This window comes from Marmota flaviventris, chromosome 6, assembly GCF_047511675.1.
Source record: "Marmota flaviventris isolate mMarFla1 chromosome 6, mMarFla1.hap1, whole genome shotgun sequence".
In the NCBI taxonomy this organism is placed as follows: domain Eukaryota; kingdom Metazoa; phylum Chordata; class Mammalia; order Rodentia; family Sciuridae; genus Marmota; species Marmota flaviventris.
Genome location: NC_092503.1, coordinates 27,869,648 through 27,892,516, shown reverse-complemented (window position 1 = coordinate 27,892,516; position 22,869 = coordinate 27,869,648). Strand labels below are relative to the sequence as shown.

Genomic DNA, 22,869 nt, shown 5'->3' with positions numbered 1-22,869 from the left:
CACTGTGGTATATATACACAATAGAATATTACTCAGCCTTAAAGAAGAATGAAATTATGGCATTTGCAAGTAAATGGATGGAACTAGAGAATATCATGCTAAGTGAAATAAGCCAACCCAAAAAAAACAAAGGCCAAATGTTTTCTCTAATACGTGGATGCTAATTCATAATAAGGGGGGGTGGGTAGGGGAAAATAGAGGTACTTTGGATTAGGCAGAGGGGAATGAAGGGAAGGGAGGGGATAGGAGGGTAAGAAGGATAGCAGAATGAATCAGACATTATTACCTTACATGCATATATGATTACACAACTGGTGTGATTCTACATCATGTACAACCAGAAGAATGAGAAGTTATCTCCATTTATATATGATATGTCAAGATGCATTCTGCTGTCACATATAGCTAATTAGAACAAATAAAAAATTTTTAAAAGTCAATCAAGATTTTTAAAGAAGTAAAAATTCACTGGCTTGGAGCCACTGACCAATAATGCACTTTCCTGTGGTTCACGACTTTACTGGTTTGGGGTAGTATCTGACCATCAGGGACCATCAGGCAAGCAGACACAGTTGGTTGTTTGGGGTAGAAAGACTTGGGCATTCACTGGACTTCGTGCTTGACAAAAAGAAGTTACGACCCAATTCTGTCCTTCAAACCAGAAACAGGAACTGAACAGGCCTCAAACTAGTCCTCTGAAACAGGAAGCAGGGGATAGTCCCTGTAGCTACCAGAGAGGAACTGACCTGTAGTGGAGAACTCCCAAAAGACGGGCACCTGCTGAGAACACTGGTGAGATAAGACTATGCTGTGCACTTATAAACAGGCTTCACCCAGAGAAGGAACCAGCTCACCACCAACTAGTGAATGTCACAAACCAAAGATGGCTAGGCTGAGGAAAGAAACTAGAATTCTGGGAGCCTGAAAGCAGGGCCAGCCACAACCATCTGCACTTCACTACTTGGTAAGAATTTGGGTACACTAAAAATGAATCTCGTTTTGCTCTTTGAGGCTTTCTTTTTAAATTTTTTTTCCAACTTCCTAGTAAAACCCTTTCAGAAAAATTACAATTTTGCCTCAACTAGCCAGTTATCCAAGAAGGCAGCAGCAAGCACAGTGCTCTGGGTTTATATGGGTGGCAACAGCTGCTCCAACAGTGTACCCACAAAAGTTAAAAAGCTCAAAGAAAACATGTGGGATACCACTGCTGCAAACTTTTCAAATGACCTTTCTTCCACAGTAATGTCCCCACTAATTTTTTAACATCTTTCCTTTTTAAGAACTCACAGCCATGGGGAACTAGTTGTTGAATTTTCTGTCTTTCTCTAAAAACACCCTTTCTTGGAAAAATTTTAAATGTTGGCAGTCCTCTGACTTTTTTTATCTAGTTCATGAGAAACACTATTTAGGAGATGCAGAGTTTGTCATCTCCCCTCAAAGTAAATGACGATATATGCATATATATATACACATATATATATGGATATGAAAGCAGAAATGCAGAAGTTGGCTGGAAGACTTTCAAGAACTTCTTCTAGGATAAGGAGGATTAAGGGTTGTTTAATTTTGCCAAATAAAAATGGAAGCCCTAAGGAGCTATGCTGGAAGTGAGAGGAACCAAAGCCCACAAAGATCAGATGGCTCTCTGGCAAAATGGCAAAAACGGGCCACCCTCTTCACAACTTATGTAAACTGAAAACACAATATGGATGAAAATAGAAAAGCTAAGTTCTGAAAATTTCAGCTAGCATGTGCTTCCTTCCGGTTCCTCACTATTGCTACAGGGTAAAAGGCTGAGCAAAAGATTGCAATCTGCAGTGAGCCAGGCTCAGAGGAAGACCCAGGCAGGTGAGAAGGCTGGTGGCAGGGAAAGGGGAAGCCTTCAGCCTATCTAATCCAGGGCCCACAGAGAGGGAGGCAGCTGGCCTTAAACCAAGCAAGGTCCAGGGTCTTACATCAGCAGGAAGTCCAGAGCCATAAATAGGTTAGGAGGGGAAGAAGCTGAAAGAAGTGAACATGTTCATGGATCCTGCTGGCCCTGCCTCTTGTTTTACTCAGCATCCTTTTTCTCCCTGCAGCCTTTCCCACACCCCGCCCCCCTGCCCACCAAAACCAATTCAAGTGGCTGCTCCTCCTACATCTGACCAAGATGCTACCAACAAGCTACATCAAAGCAAAAGTCACTGTTCTAACACACTGAAAAGTGTCATCAGTTTCAGGTTTCAGAAACACAATTTTCCTGGATGTTTAAAAGGGTAAATGGATTCCATACACTGAGTTAAGGCTTCTTATAAGGCGAGTCCCAGACTCTACCATCTACAGTACTGTTTCTAGGGGAAAGTTTGCTTCTGGTTCCAACCAGCAATTTTAATCATTTAACCTGAATGAATGCATGATTTCTTCACAGTTTAGTGTCTTCATAAGCAAAATGAAGGAAAAATAAAGCCTGTTTCAGGCATATTCACAGAATTGGGATTCATTAAAAATATATATATTTTTAGAATCCTGACCAGTTAGGGTCTGACCAACACCAAAGCACCATGTATGACTGACACCTCAGAGCTTTTACTGAGTTTCACTGCCTGCAATGCAGGGGGCTGAGAATGGGTGTTGTTAGGACATTCACCATGTCCGAATTTTCATAAAAGCATTAATTTCACCTCTCAGGATCACAGAATGACAAGTATCATCTATGAACAAACTAGAACACAATTAAATAAAATCAAATTGGGAAAATCAGTGAAACCTATAACTACAATCAGTTCTTTTTTGCTTTTGCAGTAGTGAGGACTGAACCCAGGGATGCCCTATCACTGAGCCATATCCCTAATCCTTTTTTAATTTTACTTTGAGACAGGGTCTTGCTAAGTTGCCCAGGCACCACCACACCCAGCTACAGTCTATTCTTTAAGAAGACACCAGTACACAAAGATGGGGAAAGTTTGTAAAAAATTGTCATCATGCTTTAAGTTCTTATACATTCCATTAAGCTGAGCTGTGAGCACCACTGTTCTCTTTTTCAATGCTGAGGTCCCAGATAGGCCATCTTTGCTTACCCTTTCACTGAGATTCATGTATCAACTCCTTTCAGAAACTACTCCTGGATCCCCTCAACCTTACTGATCCTGCAGCTGTGTCATGGGAGCCCAAGGCTTCTGTGTGACCTTCACAGAGGCACTGGGTCAGCCAAAGCCAGACAGAATCCACCCTCCCCACCAATTCTGAGCTCCTTGTGGCCAGAAACAGCATATGTACAAACAGTTTATGAATCTCTATGAACTAAAATGACTCATGTGTAGTAATAACATTGAAATTTTAGAGTAAAGAATTTGCAAACTGGAGGATATCTCAAATGGCAAATACTCGAACTCTCTACTCTTTTCTGAGTTTTTAAACGACTCACTCCAAATTAAAGAAGTATCAGAACCAGAATACAGCTATTCCCCTTCTCGGTCTATTCCCTAAAGACCTAAAAAGAGCATGCTACAGGGACACTGCTACATCGATGTTCATAGCAGCACAATTCACAATAGCAAGACTGTGGAACCAACCTAGATGCCCTTCAATAGACGAATGGATAAAAAAAATGTGGCAGTTATACACAATGGAGTATTACTCTGCATTAAAAAAATGACAAAATCATAGAATTTGCAGGGAAATGGATGGCATTATAGCAGATTATGCTAAGTGAAGCTAGCCAATCCCTAAAAAACAAATGCCAAATGTCTTCTTTGATATAAGGAGAGTAACTAAGAACAGAGTAGGGATGAAGAGCAGGAGAAGAAGATTAACATTAAACAGGGATGAGAGGTGGGAGGGAAAGGGAGAGAGAAGGGAAATTGCATGGAAATGGAAGGAGACCCTCAGGGTTACACAAAATTACATACAAGAGGAAGTGAGGGGAAAGGGAAAAATAATACAAGGGGGAGAAATGAATGACAGTAGAGGGGGTAGAGAGAGAAGAGGGGAGGGGAGGGGAGGGGAGGGGGGATAGTAGAGGATAGGAAAGGCAGCAGAATACAACAGACACTAGTATGGCAACATGTAAATCAATGGATGTGTAACTGATATGATTCTGCAATCTGTATACGGGGTAAAAATGGGAGTTCATAACCCACTTGAATCAAAGTGTGAAATATGATATATCAAGAACTATGTAATGTTTTGAACAACCAACAATAAAAAATTAAAAAAAATAAAATAAAAAAAAAAAAGAACCAGAATACAGACCTTGAAACTCCTGTTCCTGAGCTCTGCCCCAAGGGCACCATGCTGCCTTGCTCCACACATGCACAGGATTAAATAAGGGAATCTTAGAAACTGACTTCAATTCTCCCTCTACTTCCACCCTCTGGCTAATCTTATAGGTAAGGAATTGCCTTTGGAGGAGATAAGAAGCCTTTCTCATGATTTCAATTCCCTAGTTCACAAGAGAGCTGGAATGAAAACTCAACTCTCCCTGGAGGGGCAGTGTTCTTCTCCCTGTACCATAACCATTCAGGTAGTAGATGTAGAGAAAAGGTCAGCATGGCCAGGAGCCTGCAAAGGCCTGTTTTTGTACAACTTGCAAGATAAAAATAGTTTTTACATTTTTAAATGATTAGGAGAAAAAAGCAAAGGAGTAATATTTTGTTAATTATCTGAAATTCAAATTTCAAAGTCCATTAGTAAAGTTTTATTGGAACATAGCCACGATCATTTGTTTAGGGGTACTGTTTATGTCTGCTCTCAAGGCAGAGTAGTTATGAGAAACTTCAAGGACTACAAAATATTTACTATCTGGCCCTGGACAAAATAAAAGTTGGCCAGCCCCTTGGCAGAAGGGCAAGCCCTTTCTTAGACATTAGAAGAAAATAGCCGGGCACAGTGACACACACACCTGTAATCCCAGCAACTCAGAAGGCTGAGACAGGAGTACCTCAAGCTTAAGGCAAGCCTGGGCAACTCAGTGAGATCCTGTAACAAAAAGGGCTGAGGATAGCTTAGTGGTAGAGCATCCCTGGGTTCAATCTTCAGTACCACAAAAAGGGGTAGAGGGAGAGTTATACTACCATCAGACTCTGAGACTATCAGTTTAGAACAAAAGGTTTGGATGAAACTGATACCATCCTCATTCTGTCACATCTTCATACTGTGGAGGAGGTTAGAGGTCATGTCACCCAGATAGGCAGGGGTTAAACTGAAGTCTGCCTGGATTGAAAGGAGCAGAGGGGTGGGGCACAGCAAGACAGGAACAAGGGTCTCCCCAAAGCATCCCCTTCCCACTATTCTTCAGGGCACCTAAATGGCACTTATGATCCTGGTCAGCTACTTGAAGGAGAGGTTTCCTGGATTCGAAGAGCAAGTCAGCACACCTGAGTGGAGGCAGCCAGGGCCATGCATGACCTTTCAGCCCCAGGAGCGGAATCCTGCACTGACCAGTTACTGCCTATGAATCCTAGGTCCAGTCATGCATGGCTTGGTTTTCTCACTTAGAAAGGTAAGGATTTCCTCTGGAGCAGGGTGACAAATGACTGTAAGCCCAACTACTCCTGAGGCAGGAGGATCCCAAATTCAAGGCCATCCTGAGCAACTTAAGCAAGAACCCATTTCAAAATGAAACTTTAAAAAAAAAAAAAAAAGGCTAGGAATGTAAACTACTCCTGGGTTCAATTCTTACCCAGTATGGTGGGGGGGGGGGGGGGGGGCGGATAAGAACTTTCTTCCCAGGCTTGTTTGAAGTATTAAATGAGATACAGTTCCAATGTCAGCTCCCTTCTAACCTTTCTTCCTCCTTTTCCCAGAGATAATATTTGGAAAACAACAGAAAGAGTGTATTGTTAGGAAAGTTTATTACAAATTAGCTTAAAGACTTTTTTTTCCTACAGCCCTAGAAAAAAATGCCCAATCTACAGTGCAGTAAAAGGAGACTCAAGTATTTATTTAGCTGGCTACTTTCCTCTCATATCTTTCAGTTCTTTGAAACTTATTCCAAATTATAAACCAAAAATAAGAGTGCTATAATTTTTAGAAAAGTTACATTTATGTAATTTTTATAGCAATCCGCCCAAAGGACCAAGCTATAATATATCATACTCGTGTTCAACTATGAAGATAGGGACGAAAAAATACCAGAACCAGAAAGTCCTAGTTTATTTAGTCTGGCTTCCTTAACATGAAGTTCTTCTTGTTCTTAAAATATTCAGCTCTGGCTGAATTCCAAAACTGACATAAGCCTACTTTAGGTGTTTTGAAGAGGCTGTAGAGAATCAGAACTGAAAACAAGATTGGAATATAAAACCATGTATGTGATCACAAATACAAGAAGCTTATTGTTTTGAAACCATTAAACCAGCTTTTCCACCCACAATTATAAAAATAACTAAGGCTGCACTCTCAACATTGGATGGACAGGGTGCTAAGCTAATAGTTAATTTCAAAAACATGTTATCATTCCTAACATTTGCTAACAGCCACTAGAACTGCCTGACACTTTCTGAAATCCATGATAGCCTGAAAAAAATACACAGTTTTGCGTGGACTACGCTTGCAATCACTTTAATGACCAAGCTAATCTGAGTCATTAAGATAACATATCAGCGTTTTAAACAATGTTAAATTATAAATTTTCCAGCCCACCACGATGTATAGGCTAATTTAAAAAAAAAAAAAAAAACTGGTTCTTTCACCAAGATCCCAAGAAAGATAAGATAGGCATTTGCTGAAGTCATGATCTTATGACTTTGGGAAGTAATTACTTGAAAGTTCAAATTGGTAAAAGAAAGGAAATTCAAGGCACTAAAACTTATTGAAGATAAAATGAGTTGGAAAGATCAGGACAAGATACGCAATTTACAGTACACTGCGCGCAACTGGCTGTGAGGCATAAAGTCCTCGTTATAGGTCTAAGTAAAAGGGAAATTGGGGACAAACCTAACAAAGTGAAACAGACATAGTGAATGGAGGACTGATTGGAAATATCCTGCACTGCTGAAAAACAGTTCTTCAGATCGACCACATGGACCCCAGGGCTCCAGCGCCGGGCGGTGGGTAAGGTCAGTGGGTCTCCTGCACAAAACACTGGCTCTTGCACAAGCACACACTCCCTCCCAAAGGATCGGCCAGCGCCAGGAGTAGTCACGCAGCGCCACTCGCGTCCCCCTAGGTGGGGCGAGAAGTAAGTAGGCAGCATGCTTCCGCCAAGAAAAACAAACAAAACAAAAACAAAATGTTTCCCAAAAAAAAAACGGCCAAAAAAAAAAAAAATGTGGGCCCGACCGCGGAGTACGATGAAGGGGTTTCACACTCACCTGCATTGTAAAAACGGTCCAGTACCGTGGTCTCCCCGAAGTCCAGTTTACCGAAATGCAGGGTCTCCAGGGTGGCGCCCACCGCCTCACACGCCTCCCGCAGGCTCTGCAGGGCCTCACTCTCGGCCACCACCAGCTGCCCCTGGCTCGCTTCGTTGATCACATATGCCACCGTGGTCCGTCGGCCGCCCCCGCTACTGGAGTTGCCCCGGCACCGGGTGGCGCTGCTCCCAGGGGTGGCAGCAGTACACCCGGTGCCAGGGGCGGCGGTGCTCTCCACGTTCCAGAAGCTGCCCGGTGGCGGCGGCGGTAGCTGGCTGGGCTCGCCTTCGGCCACCGTCGCCACTCCTCCCCTCCGGCAGCTGCCACCCTCGGGGAAAGTGCAGAAGCCTGAGGAGGTGAAGGGTGGCACAGAGAAAGTGATGCCTTCACCCGCCTCCGTGCTCATCTCTGACGGCCGGGCTGCAGCGGCGGCGGTGTCCCCGGCCCAGCCGCACCTTCTGGCCAGCCACAGCTCAGGGCTGCTCCGCGCCCGCCGGGCTAAGCAGCTGCCATCGCGCGCAGCGCCTTCACCGCCGCGCCGCCGCCTCCTCTCTTGCGCCCTGTCGCCCGCGGGCACGCCGCTGCCCGGCGGCGGCTCGCCCCTCCTCGGCGCCTCCGTGGCCACGCCGCTCGCCCGCTGCAGGGTTGAGAGTACACGGGGTGGGGAAGCCCGGGTGAGCGGGAAGGGACAGCGCTTCCTTTTCTTGGCAGGCGGACAAGTCGGCTGGCAAACCTGCGCCGCGGTGCGGCTCAAGGGCGCCGCGCTCGGGGTGCCGTGCGCCCTCGCAACCGGAGAGCCACCAGTTCCTTCCGTCTCGGCCACTGGGAGGGGCCGAGGAGGGCGCCCTCTGGGTGCGGAGCTACCTGGCGAGCACCTTAAGGACGGCGGGCGGGCTTCCCGGGCTGCGTCCCGGAACAGCTGCAGCTGCAGCCGAAAGTTCCCGCCTCCTTCCTCGGAGGCAGCTCCCTTTCATAAGCTCTAGTTCCTCCCCCTCGCCCGGCCTCGTTTCTCCGAAGACATCCGCAGCCGCTGAGTTCCAGGGACCCGGCAGCTTCTAGCAGCCGCTCTCCCTCTCTGCCACCCAAGTCTGGCCACCCACTCGTCCCCGCAAGAGGGGTCAAGGCCCGCCCCCGGGGAGGGCGCTGCTAGGAAGCTCGAGCCGGGACGGAGCCCACAGAGTGCGGCGCGCGGCCAAGAGCCCCCACCTAAGAGCTGCAGTACGCGACAACAGGATGGCGTAAAAAAGTCTCTCTAGTCCTACTGGAGGGGGTCCCAGAATCAGCCCCAGAGACGTGTCCAGCGTTCCTCGAGGCCACGGCGCCCCCCTCAGGGCTCCCCGGTTTTGCTTCGCAGCGTGGACCCGGTCCTCTTGTAGCGCTGTGGCACAGAGGAGGCCCGCGTGGCGCGGGGCAGGAAGGTGTCAACTAGCGCCCTAAAGCTGGGACCTAAACTGAAGGAGAGTTTATTAGTGACAATGGAGCTAAATTTAGAAATGGCAGGCTAAATTTATCCTGTCGACCTTTGGTACTTCTCATTTTAAAATTTCCAATAACTGGTCCTGTTAATGAGTAATTGATTAGCTCCACCTGCCGAACGATTTGGCATTCTCATTTGGGATCTTAAAATTTCCCCCACAGATGCTCTGAAGATAGAAGATGGGCAGCAAATTATTATGCACAAGATAAAAGATGAAAATGAAGTGACTTATTCTGTTTTTAAAATCGAACCACATGAAAGAAATGCCTGGATCGTTTAAGAGCAATCAAAAAAGTACCCATTTGTATGGGGAGCAAAACAGATGTGTAAATTCCCAGAGAACTCCTCCGGAATGCTAATACGTCAATGGTAGGAAAGCTAGTCCAAGTTGCAAGAAATAAAGTACAGTAACTGGGTTTGCACTTCCGAAGCCGAGATTAATGAGTCCTAGGAAAAGACTGGAGAAAAACATGAATCACATTTCAAACTCCTAAGGACCGCACTTAATGCTGTTGCATTGATGACTAAGTTTCAACGTGAATTTGGGGGAACACATTCAGACCACAGCAGTGCAGTAGCATTCTATTGATCAATGAGGTCTGAAGAAGCAAATTACAGGCCCTAGAACACTGTCGCTGAAGTTCCTTACCATTACTGACACTGATGGTAAGTTCATTTTCTAGTAAATAACATGGTCAAATGTCTTAAGTGCATTTTACCTGAAAAATAAGAAGAGCTTTTTGCTACGCTATTTATTTCCAAATCTCAAGTCTGCCATCTTTATAGATAAGGAATCCAGAAGAAACAGGTCACCCAATGGCAATACAAAGATAAAATCAGTTTCATTCCCCACACCACACATCAGGGAAAGTTCCAAACGCCTAAGATATTAACTGTAAAAAGTGAAACTATATGAGTACTTCATAAGTGTATGTGCATTTTTTTTCAATTTAGGAATAAGGAAAACTTTCAGGATTGGGACTCAAAATCTAAAAGGGAAAAATTGAGAAACTTGATAACATAAAAATGAAAAGTCTTTATATGACATATGTAAACTAGACAAATAAAATGTCATCTGCAACTGGTTATCACAGCTGAGTTTCTAAAACTAAAATTTAAAAACAAGACCAAAAATCCTATAGAAAAACAAGCTATAGAAAGCTCAGCGTAGAGCGCTCCTCTAGGACATGACAAGGCTCTAGCTTTCAGTACCACACAAAAATAAATAGAATAAAGGCATTGTGTCCGACCACAACTAAAAAAATATATATATTTAAAAAAAAAAAGGAAAGAAAGCTGTGGGCAATTCATAAACGTGGAAGTACAGGTGGTTCTTACCCATCTACAAAGAAACGCGACATCATAACAATGAGTGCAAATTAAAATTATACTATTATGCCACTTTTTACTGTGTTGGCAAAAATCCTAACATTTGACAACACACTTCATTTGTGAGGCTGGATGTAAGAAAATAGGCATTCTTTCATTTCTGGTTAACTAAAAATTAAAACACCTACAGAGAACATTTGATAATATCTGGAAAAATTACATACTAATTAACCCTTGATCCAGCAATCCCACTTCTAAAAATTTATCTCAAAGATACACTGGAAAAAATATGAAAACATTTTTACAAGGCTATTCATTTCAGTACTATTAGTGATAGCAAAAGATTAAAAATCATGCAAGTGTTCATTAGTCAGTAACTGGTTTAATAAACAGTGATATACCTCTCAAGTGGAGTACTATACAGATATAAAAAGGAATGTTAATTATCTCTATATTTACCAAATTTTCCCCCCAGTTTTCTAGTTATTTAACTGGGCAATTAATTCCAGATCCTATTTCTTTCTCTCTCTCTCTCTCTCTCTCTCTCTCTCTCTCTCTTGCTGGAATCAGAAATCCAAGTAATAATTTTTCAAAGTAACATATTTCCTCTGTTTTTTGTTTTGATACAGGGGATTGAACCCAGAACCCAGGGGCACTTAACCACTGAGCCACATCCCCAGACCTTTTTATGTTTCATTTGAGACAGGATATTATTAAGTGGCTCAGGGCCTCACTAAATTGTTGAGGCTGGTTTTGAACTTGTGATCTTCCTGCTTCAGCCTCCTGAGCTGCTGGGATTACAGGCACGCACGCCTGGCTGTATGTTGTAATACACACACACACACACACACACACACATTTGTGTGTCTTGCTTTCTTAAAATTATAACATCTTCTATGTACTTTTCTATTTCGTATTTTTCAAATATTAGAAACAGTGCAGGAGGACTGGCAACCCTGAAAGGGGGGAAATGTATTAGATAATCCCTCCATTGGGAAGCAATTTCTGGATAATGGTGTAGAGAAAGAGAACCAGTGATCCTTGATTGAGGACAAAATGATTGGAATTGGTGGAGGCTGAGGCAGTTAGAATGTAAAACCCACATTACCCAAGAGGAAGAAGCAGAGAAAAAATTCCAAACTGCTTAGAGACTCTGAATCTTTAGCTGAATATTACTCTGCACATGTGTAAAATAAAACCACCTAAGTTCAGATAAGAATATCTATAAGCATAGCATAGGTATCTGGGAACTCTTAAATAAACCACTCCAAGAGCTAACACAGAGCTGGGATAATTAGCCACCTCCCACCCGCTTTAGCCAGGGTAGAAAGACTTTATTGAATCCACAGAGCATTTGAAAGAAACCCAGAAGAGCCATGACTTGAAAATGACACTACATTATTGCTAGAATAAAGACCATTTTAAATTTGTTATAGAGGAACTTAAAAACAAGAAAATTCACCCATAAGTAACTAATTGTGTGCCATTAAAAAAAATACTGCCCTTTAAAGAAATATAATAAAATAAACTATTGCATAAAGTAAAATACCATCTGACATCCTATCAAAATTTACCAAACAAGAAAAAAAAAGTAATTGTTAACAAAGAGAAAAATCAAAGGCACAGTCCCAGAAGTGACAGGAATGATGAAATTAGCAGACAAAGACATTAAAACAACTATTAGCCCAAATGTCAAAGGCAGTGAGTGGCACAGGCCTATAATCCCAGTGACTAGGGAGGCTGAGGCAAGAGGTGCAAGTTCAAGGCCAGGCTTAGCAACTTAGCAAGCTCTCAAAAATAAGAGCTGGGGATATAGCCCAATGGTAGAGCTGTGAAGCCCTGGGTTTGATCCTCAGTACTGCTAAATAAATAAATAAATAAATAAAGGGCTGGGGATGTAGCTCAGTGTAAAGCACCCCTCAGTTCAATCCCCAGTACAGGAAAAAAGAAAAAGGCAAAAGTACTTAAGAATGCAAGATAATACAAGCATTTAAGAGAGAAATGGAAGATATAATAGAACCAAAGAGAATGATGTAAAAAGTAGAGTATATAAAATTAAAATTTAGTTGGATAGTATTAATAGCAGGTTAGACACCAAAGAAGACAAGAGCTAGAATAGGAACAGTAAATGTGTGTGTGTGTGTGTGTGTGTGTGTGTGTGTGTAAATTTTTTTATCACATCTTATCTCTGCTAGGGGTCCTGAAGATAACCCCCACATTCAGTGATTCCCTAGGAAGACTCACAGCACTAGCATGTGGTTGTACTTATGGGTATGATTTATTAAAGTGTAAGGAAACACAGCAGAGCCATCAAAAGGAGAAAAGCACATAAAACAAAGTCCAGAGCAAATAAGGCACAAGATTCTAGGAATTCTTTCTCTGTGGAGTCACTCAGGACAGACTTAATTCCCCCCATCGATGAGTTGTGAAATCAACACATGTGAAATCTTATCTGCCATGGGACCTCATTAGGGACTGAGTGATTTTACAAAAATTCCAGACTTTCAGAAGGAAAGCAAATGTTTGTTAGAAGCCGTGTTGTTCGCACAGTTTAGGCACAGTGAGCTTTTCTTATCAGGGAATGGTGGACACTCTCCCAAAGTCCAGCCTTGAAAATTGATGTTTGCCATGAAATCCCAGCTACTTGGGAGGCTAAAGCATGAGGATCACAAATTTAAGACCAGTCTGGGCAACTTAGCAAGATCCTGTCTCAAAATAAAAAATAAAAAGGGTTGGGGATGTGGCTCAGCAGCAGAGTGCCACTGGGTTCAACTATCAATATCATTTAAAAAAGGAAAAAGAAAGTTAACATTTCTAAGAATAGCAGTCTCAGGCCTGCTATATTAAATCTTTTCTGCACATTACCAAATCATACACCATAAATCTGTACAGTTTATTGAGTGTCATTTATACCTCAATAAAGCTGTGTTAATTTTTAAAATGGAATGAATTAATAATAAATGTAATTATATGGATAATTAAAAACATTATGATGGGCAAAAGAGTCCCCAAACAGAAGTGCACATATGAATAATTCTACCAGTATGAATGTAGGAAAGACAAATATGATCCACAGTTACAGAAAGCATTGTAGTAGTTATCTGGGGCTTGCAAGTGGAGCCTGAAATTAGTATAATGGGGATATGGAAATAGTGTATGTCTTTATTCTGGTAATAGTTGCATAAATGTGTAAATTCCAAAACTCATTAAAGTATACAATTAAATTGTATACATTGAAGTATGCAATCTTATAGTATGTGAAAGGTATCTCAATACAATGTTTTTCTTTTTAAAAAAAAAACATTTTTTAGTTATAGATGAACACAATATCTTTATTGTATTTTTATGTGGTGCTGAGGATCGAACCCAGTGCCTCACAATTGCTGGTTGAACATTCTACCACTGGAGCCACAACCCTAGCCCCCAATACAATGAATTTACTTAAAATTTTCTTTTTAGTTGTAGATGGACATGATACCTTTATTTATTTATATGTGGTGCTCAGGATTGAACCCAGTGCCTCACACATACAAGGCAAGCGCTCTACCACTGAGCCACAACCCCAGCCCCAACACAATAGATTTTTTTAAAAAGAAAAAATGATTATTGATAGAGAAGTGAAGAAACAGGAAGACATAAATAAAATATACCTTGTTTTGTAGATTTTTTACTTTGGAACATGAAACTATTTTACATAATTGTAATAACAAAGTTTTAAAAAGCAGATTCTAAAAAATAAAATGAGGCTAATTAATCTAGTGTGTATCTAGTTGGTGGATTGTGTCAGGAGCCAGTCTGCAAAGGCTGTAGCCAAACATGGAAGAATTTGAACATCAATGAAGAAATAATTGAAGCACATCAAATATAGTTAAAATCATGAATTAATAATGAAATACAAAAAACTAATTTGTCAAGATTGAATATTAGCCAAACATGGTGGCTGTTAGGGTTTGAATATGAGGTGTTCCCCAAAAGCTCGTATGTGTGGCAATTCAAGAAGATTCAGAGAAGAAATGATTATGAGAACCTTAACCCAATCAGTGAATTAATCCCCTGATGGGATTAATTGAATGGAAACTGAAGATGGATAGAGTATAGCTGGAAGAGGTGGGTCCCTGAAGACATGGCTTTGGGGGTATTTATTTTGCATCTGGCAAGTGGAGTCTCTCTGCTTCCTGATCATCATGTAAGATGCTTCCCTCCACTATACTCTTCCACCAGGATGTTCTGCCTCACCTTAAGACCTGAGGAATGAAGCAGGCTACCTATGGACTGAGACCTGTGAAACCATGAGCCCCCAAATAATCTCTTCCTCCGCCATAATTATTCTGGTTAGATCTTTTAGTCACAGTAGTGAAATAGCTGACTAAGACAGTGTCACATTCTGTAATCCCAGCAATCTGGGAGGCTGAAGCAGGAGGATTGCACATTCAAGGCCAGCCTTGGCAAATTAGGGAGACCCAAATTAAAAAATAAGAAGAGAATTGAGAATGTAGCTCATGGGTAAAAATGCCCCCAGATTCAATCTCCAGGACAACCAAAACAAAACAATCAACAACAAAAAAAAAAACCTGGATGATATTAAGGGAAAGAATTAAACATTTCTACTACTTTTCATATCCCAAGTGTTTCTTAGGGTAACCACATAATTGAATAAGAGAAAGTTTCTCTTCACAAAATTAACCTAGCTAATTAACATAGAAAAATTGTGAAATTAAAATATGACCATTAAGCCATATTTAATGGCTACCAATATCACAAAAAGAGAGAAAGTTGGACTTTCTCTCTAAGTAAAAGGACATATTACCACCAACCTGTGAAGTAGACTTGTGAAAAATTGAAATAAATAAAAGTAAAATGTATTTTGAACTTAAACAAATGCCTAGGTCCAATTAAATTTAACTGAAGAGCCAAGGGTGATGGCACATGCCTGTAATCCCAGATGCTCAGGAAGCTGAAGCAGGAGGATCACAAGTTCAAAACCATTCTGGGCAACTTCATGAGACCCTGTCTCAATAAGGAACATATTAAACTACCCCATGAGGATGAAACGTGCAAAATTCAGACTTATAATCCAGGTTCTTAAAAAGAAGAGGAAGAAGAAGAATCATCTTAGTTTATTCAGGCTGCTATAACAAAATACCATAACTGAGTGCTAATAAATAATAGAAACTTATGCCTCACAGTTCTGGAGGCTGGCAAATCTGAGATCAATACACTAGTTCTTTCAGTGTCTATTGAGGGTGTACATTCTTGTTCAGAGAAAGTGGCTTGTCACTGTATCCTAACATGGTAGAAGGGACAAGCTGTCTCTCTGCGGTCTCTTTTATAAGGGTACTGTATTAGATTTTGTCACTGTGACAAAATACCTGAGAAAATCAAAAGAGGTGTTTCAGAGATTTAGGCTCCATTGGTATGGGCTTGTGGTGAGGGAGAACATCATGGCGGAGAGGGTATGGTGGAGGAAAGCTGCTCACCTCATGGCAGTCAAGAAGCTGGGGGGTGGGGGAGGAGCCAGGGACAAAACAATAGTCTCCAATGACACACTTGCTTCAACTAGGTCCCACCTTGTTTTAGTCAGCTTTGCGTCTCTATGATCAATATGCCTGACAAGAACACCTTGCAGAAGGAAAAGTTCATTTTGGTTCCCAGTCCACTGTTGGCTGACTCCATTGCTCTGGCCCCAAGATAAGGCAGAGCATCATGGAAGAAGGCATGGTAGAGGAAAGCTGCTCATTCCATGACAGCCAGAAAGCAGAAAGAACTTGAGTGGAACCAGGGATGATATAATCCCCATGGGCACACCCTCAGTTACTTATTCCATCAAATGAATTAATTCACTGATTAGGTGATAGCTCTCATAAGCTAATCGTTTCACCTCTGAACACTCCTGCAGTGTCTCACCTGGGAGCTTCAGAGAACACCTCCTATCCAAACCACAACACACCTCCTGTGGTTTTCACCCCCTCCAAATAATGCCATCAAACTAAGAATCTATTGGTCTATTCCCTAAAGACCTAAAAAGAGTATGCTACAGGGACACTGCTACATCGACGTTCATAGCAGCACAATTCACAATAGCAAGACTGTGGAACCAACCTAGATGCCCTTCAATAGACGAATGGATAAAAAAAATGTGGCATTTATACACAATGGAGTATTACTCTGCATTAAAAAATGACAAAATCATAGAATTTGCAGGGAAATGGATGGCATTATAGCAGATTATGCTAAGTGAAGCTAGCCAATCCCTAAAAAACAAATGCCAAATGTCTTCTTTGATATAAGGAGAGTAACTAAGATCAGAGTAGGGATGAAGAGCAGGAGAAGAAGATTAACATTTAATAGGGATGAGAGGTGGGAGGGAAAGGGATAGAGAAGGGAAATTGCATGGAAATGGAAGGAGACCCTCAGGGTTATACAGTGGAGGGGGTAGAGAGAGAGGAGGGGAGGGGAGGGGAGAGGTGGGGAGGGGGGAGGGGGGAGGATGGGAAAGGCAGCGGAGCACAACAGACACTAGTATGGCAATATGTAAATCAATGGATGTGTAACTGATGTGATTCTGCAATCTGTGTATGGGGTGAAGGTGGGAGTTCATAACCCACTTGAATCAAAGTGTGGAATATGATATGTCAAGAAATTTGTAATGTTTTGAACAACCAACAATAAAAAAAAAAAAAAAAAAAAAACTAAGAATCTAAGCTAAGTGTGAAGGAGCATGCCTGCAATCCCAGTAACTGAGGCAGGAGGATAATAAGTTGGCAGCCAGCCTGAGAAACTTAACAAGATCCTATCTAAAAAAAAAAAAGGAATGTCTAGGAAATGTAGCCCAGAGGAAGAATGTTACTGGGTTCAATTCCCCATATGGGGCGGGAGTAGGGGATTATGAATCCATCAAAGGATCAATCCATTCATGAGATCAGAGCCCTCATGATAAATCACTTACAAAAATTCCCACTTCTGATCATGGCTGCATTGGAAAGCAGGCCTTCAAGACAGGAGCCTTTGGGTCACATTCCAAATCCAACCTGTAACATTTTTGAGGGTCCTGCCCTCTTCACCTAATCATCTCGCACAGGCCACACCTCCTAAAACCATCACCTCTGGAGTTGATATTTCAACACATGAATTTTGGTGAGGAGACACAAACAGACCATAGCAATATGGAAAGAGATTCATAAATAGCTAATCTCATGTGTGGCTCTTATTTAAATCCTAATTCAAATAAACAAAAAAAAAATTGTGATATAAGATAATTGAAATTTTGAATACTGACTGAGCATTCTATGAAATTAAAAAATTATTGGTATTTTAAATGATAATAACTATTGTGGGCTTTTAAAAGCATCCTTACTTTTGAAAGATACTTGATGAAATGTTTATGGATGAAATAATATGTCTGGAATTTGCTTCAAAATAAGACAGAATAATAATAGAAATATGCAGGAGTATAAAGAAAGTAGGATTGACCAGTTCTTTGGGAAAGCAATAGTCTAGATTTTGACATGAAAGTATTTTGTAAAGTGATTAACATTTATAACCAGTTGACTTTGATTATCCTCCATACTTTTTTGTGGTACCAGGGATTGAACGCAGAGGTGATTAACCACTGAGCTACAACCCCAGCACCTTTTTATTTGTTATTTTTTAAAATTTATTTTAAATATTTTTATTTTATTTATTTTTATGGTGATGAGGATTGAACCCAGGGCCTCATACATGCTAGGCAAGTGCTCTACCGCTGAGCCACAATCCCAGCCCTTTTATTTGTTATTTGAGACAGTCTCACTAAGTTGCTGAGGCTGGCTTTGAACTTGTGATCCTCCTGCCTCAGCTTCCTAAGTCACTTATCCTCCATATTTTAATGCTATAATGTACATGGGCCTCATCCAATCAGGTGAAAAATCTTTTTTGGTGGGGGGGTGGCTTTTCTGGGGATTGACCCCAGGGGTCCTTTACCATTGAGATTTTTTCAGGAAGTTGCTAAGGGCCTTGCAAAGTTGCTGAGGCTGGCCTCAAACTTGTGATCCTCCTTCCTCAGCCACCCACACTGCTGGCATTACAGGCATGCACCAGTGGTGCCCAGCAAGGTGAAAATTTCAAGAGCAAAGATAGATATTTCCCGGAAATCTGACTCAATACTGTAGAAATCTTGACTGAATTTCTACCCTGACCTATGTATTTAAGACTAGCTACAATCTCATAAACCCAAACATTCCTTTGTTCCTTCTTTCTTTTTCCCTTCTGTCTTCCCCCTCCCCTTTTTAACATTTTTAGAGGATTGAACCCAAATTCTGGCACATGCTAGGCAAACCCACTACCACTGAGCTTCATCCTCATTCCTTTTTGAAAAAAAAATAAAAAAATTCTGAGACAGGTTTTTGCGAAGTTGCCCAAAATGGACTCAAACTTGGGATCTTCCTGCCGCAGTCTCCCACATAGCTGGGATTATAGGTGTATACTATAATAATATTATTATAGGTGTATACCTATAATCTGGCTCAAAGTCCCTATAAATATTCTCCTCCCAACCATGAACTGATAGAATCATTTATATCAAAACATGTGAACACATATGGTGTGACTCTAATTTGTGTACAACCAGAGATATGAAAAATTATGCTCTAAATGTGTAATATGAATTGTAATGCATTCTGCTGTCATATATAACAAATTAGAATTTTTTAAAAAGTGTGAAATGCTAAAGAATGAAAATTTACCCAGAATGTCGAAGTGGAAACTTCTTTACAGACTCAGGAATTTTTCAATTTTCCTAACTCTTGCTAAAATCAATTCACAAATTACACAAGTGCTTACAAACTGTCAGCACAATACATTTCAATTGAAACCCCATACTTTTTACAGCATTTACGTGTAACTGTAATTTTAGTGCATGTTTCCAAATCAGTTCAGGCAGTCAAATATGTTGTGCCCCAATTCCCACTTTTGTGTTCTTTAATAACTATAGTTATCACTACTGAGAAAGCCAATAAAACCATATTCCTTAAAAAAGTAAGGCAAATATAGCTGGATATGATGTCAGCACACCTGTAACTCCAGCTACTATGGGATGCAGAGGGATCACAAGCAAGAGGCCAGCCTGGGGAACTCAGCAAGCCTCAAAATAAAATAAAAAGAAAGGCCGGAGAATATGAGGATGATCTGGCTGTGACATCTGTCACACCATTGGTCACTGGAGTTGATTTGACTGAATTAGTTGACTAGGTCTCTCTCACCATTCCATGTACGACCCTCCTGAAGCTGCAGTTGCACACTTGGTTGAAGAGGATGACCTTCCCGGATAGAGAAGGACCATTCTGAAGTCAAGAGAATACTGAGTACCGCACTCCCTGGTTAGAACCCACAAACAAGCATTCAAGAAGGGCTGGTAGCTCAATGGTAGAATACTTACTAAGCATGCCTTGAGCTCCATCCCCAGTAATGAATGATAATAATAATAATAATAATAATAATAATAATAATAATAATAATAATTAATAATAATACAGCCAGGCTGTTGGCACATAAGTGTAAGTCCCAGTTACTCTGGAGACTGAGGCAGGAGGATTACTTGAGCCCAGGAGTTTGAGGCCAGCCTGGGCAACATAGTAAGACCCTGTTTCAAAAAGTAAATAAAAAATTAAAAGTAAGGCAAAATGAAATTTGCCTGATCCATTGTAGAATATTTTATCTCTTTACATATTTGTGTTTGGTATAAAAATATCCAAATTTGACTTTTTTTTAAGAGACCAGATTCATAAATCATTCTTCTACCAAAGAAAGGGCTGAGGGTTTGTTGGTTCACTCCCTGTCTTTGTAAAATCAGAGACTTTTCTATTAGATAAGATTTAAAACTGCCATTTTTTCCTTACTTTGAAGTTTCTTGCCTATTTCCCATCCTTGAAGTCCCTTTGAAGTCTCTGTTTTTCTGTGGACTGTTAAATTTCTTTTTTATTTTTTTGACCTTACAACAAATTTCACCTCTTTTGCCATTATACATATATACTTGTAGTCACCCTTTCTGGACAAAACCAGTTTCTGTTGAAATATTCAGCTTCTGATTCTTATATTTTATGTACTTTACCAAAACTTCCTAATTTCAATTAAATAATATTTTGAACATACACTTCTCAGATTCATGAGCCCTGAGATCTCTGAGTGCCATTTCCAATTCAACAGAATTCTAATATGTTTGCATGATTCATGCATTTCCAGTTTCAAAAAAAAGTTACTTTTATCCATAAAATATATGAGATGACCTTACACTGTATACTGTAAACCAAATGTTTAGGGATATTTAAACTCTATCAACAAATGAATGGATAAAGAAAATGTGGTAAATATACACAACAGAATATTACTCAGCCATAAAGAAGAATGAAATTATGGCATTTGGTGGTAAATGAATGCAACTGGAGACTATCATGCTAAGTGAAATAAGCCAATCCCCCAAAAAACGAAGGCCAAATATTCTCTCTGATATGTGGATGCCGACTGACAGTGCAGGCGGGGAGGTTCACTAAATTGGATAGAGGGTAATGGAGGGAAGGGAGTGGAGATGGGAATGGGAAAGACAGTATGATGAACTGGACATAACTTTCCTATGTTTGTATATGAATACATGACCAGTATAACTCCACATGTACAACCACAAAAATGGGAAGTTATGCTCCATTTATGTATGATATGTCAAAGTACATTCTACTGTCATGTATAACTAAAAAGAACAAATTTTAAAAGTTAAGTTAACAAAAAACATGGAAGAACAACATCAAATGTTTGCAGTTATTATCTCTTGGCAATGGATCTGAAGTTAACTTATTTTTCCCTTTTTATTTAATTTTTATGAAATATCCGCATTGTTTACATTGAATATTATCTTATAGAACTAGAAAAAATACAATAAATATAAAAATAAATACAAAAGGCAATCTGGCATCTACTAACAGCCTTCTGCTTCATTAGAATTCTCCCTTTCAAACATTAACAATTTCATTATCCTTCATAGCATTGGTTTATTCTGATTTCTAATTTCTAAAATATCTAGACATCCAGATGTGGATTTCAGCATACTGGCCTCTCCCGGAGGGATATTTTCAGTCCATTTAAGATAAGTGCGGCAGTAGCCAGGCTCGGCGGTACACACCTGTAATCTCAGTGGATCAGGAGGCTGAGACAGGAGGATGGAGAGTTCAAAGCCAGCTGCAGCAACAGCAAGCACTAAGCAACTCAGTGAGACCCTGACTCTAAATAAAATACAAAATAGGTCTAGGAATGTGGCTCAAGTGCCCCTGAGTTCAACCCCTGGTACCAAATAAATAAATAGATAGATAGATAGATAGATAAATTAAAAGATAAGTGTGGCAACCTCATTTTTATCTGGCATCTACCCTGGTAATAGATAGATAAATAGATAGATAGATAAATAAATAAATAAATAAGTGTGGCAACCTCATTTTTATCTGGCATCTACCCTGTTATTCCTAGGAACTTCTCTCAGACTAGCTCCTCCTCAAAGTGGAAGATAATTAGAAAAGTCCTGGAGAAAGACTGATTAGTGTGGCCTGAGTCATGTACAGTCCTGGGACCACACAACACCCAGATAAGAGTCCTATGCAAGACAAAGCCCAAGCCTGTGTAGTCACAGGTAGCTGGAGCAGCTCTGAGAGAGGGAGTTGGGGTGGGGGGTGCTGGGTAGAGCTAATCAATGCAAAGGTTTAGGATTACTATTTGTGGTCTTGAAGGGATTACCTACCTTACCCTGCTTTTTCATGTATTCCATAGCATTATTCACATTAGCTTTCCCTGAGTCCTCGGCATTTCTGACACTGGTAACACTTCATAAGTATCCCAAAGAGAGAGAGAGACTGCTTTTGTCAGTATTCCTACTACCTGGCATGAAGGAAATTGGATAAGAAACAGTGGGTGGCAATAACTGGACAATAAAAGCTTTTCATGTTTATTCTACCTCTGAATTTGACAATTTGATCACACCATTTATGGTCAAATAATTGCAGAAATTACAGTGTGTCACCTGTGTATGACCATGATGCTGACTACCCCACTTACAGGTGTGTCTCCCTCAGACAGAGCCCTTCTTTCACTGAGCCAAAGCATGCAGCGTCAGTAGAGAAGAACCCTGCAATTAATGTGCTTTCTATTGTGATGATCATTCTCATTCCTCCAAATTTGTGAAAACAGAAATTCAGCAATGTGTTTTCTTCTATTACAAACTTTCTCATTTATATCCTTTACAAATGCATCTCTGCTGTGCTGCTAGTGTAGAGGGAAGGTTTTCAGTGTATACATATTTTTCTTTTTACGAGGTAAGTTGGCGTTTTCTATTTACATGAACGTTTATTCAGACTTGCAAAGGAAACATTTTGGTGGTGTTGTTTTTTTCAAAAGTTCGTTGCGTACTCTAAATCTATATTAAGCTCTACTTGGACTGTTTATCCTTCATCAACCCATTCTCTCCTCATTTATTAATCCTCCCATGTACCTCTTAAGTTTGGATTGGTTTCATGGGAATAGGATTGGGATTTCCCTGAAAATAAGGCACTTTAACAATTGTCCTTAGTAAGCATTTTATTTTCTTCTCATTTACTAATGGCCCTGACTCATTCTAAGTAATACTTAAGAAAGGATAAACGAACTGAAAAAAATAAACAAGCCCCTTGCATTAAGCAAAGTATTTTGCTTTTGTATTTAATAATTATTAGTCAAATTTTG

At 40.6% G+C, this 22,869-nt stretch overlaps 1 protein-coding gene across 4 annotated transcripts in view; it reads right to left on the bottom strand.

Annotated features, from left to right (window-relative positions):
* Positions 1 to 8,095, bottom strand: part of Map3k5 (mitogen-activated protein kinase kinase kinase 5) — a 212,452-nt gene extending 204,357 nt beyond the window's left edge. For 2 of the 4 annotated variants that reach the window (XM_071612996.1, XM_027938433.2), the window contains exon 1: positions 7,290 to 8,095. In XM_071612996.1, the coding sequence (XP_071469097.1) occupies positions 7,290 to 7,737 (448 nt within the window). In that variant the 5' untranslated portion in view covers positions 7,738 to 8,095. The remainder of the gene's footprint in view (positions 1 to 7,289) is intronic. The other 2 variants (XM_071612994.1, XM_071612995.1) reach the window with 1 other exon arrangement.
* Positions 8,096 to 22,869: the final 14,774 nt, after the last annotated feature.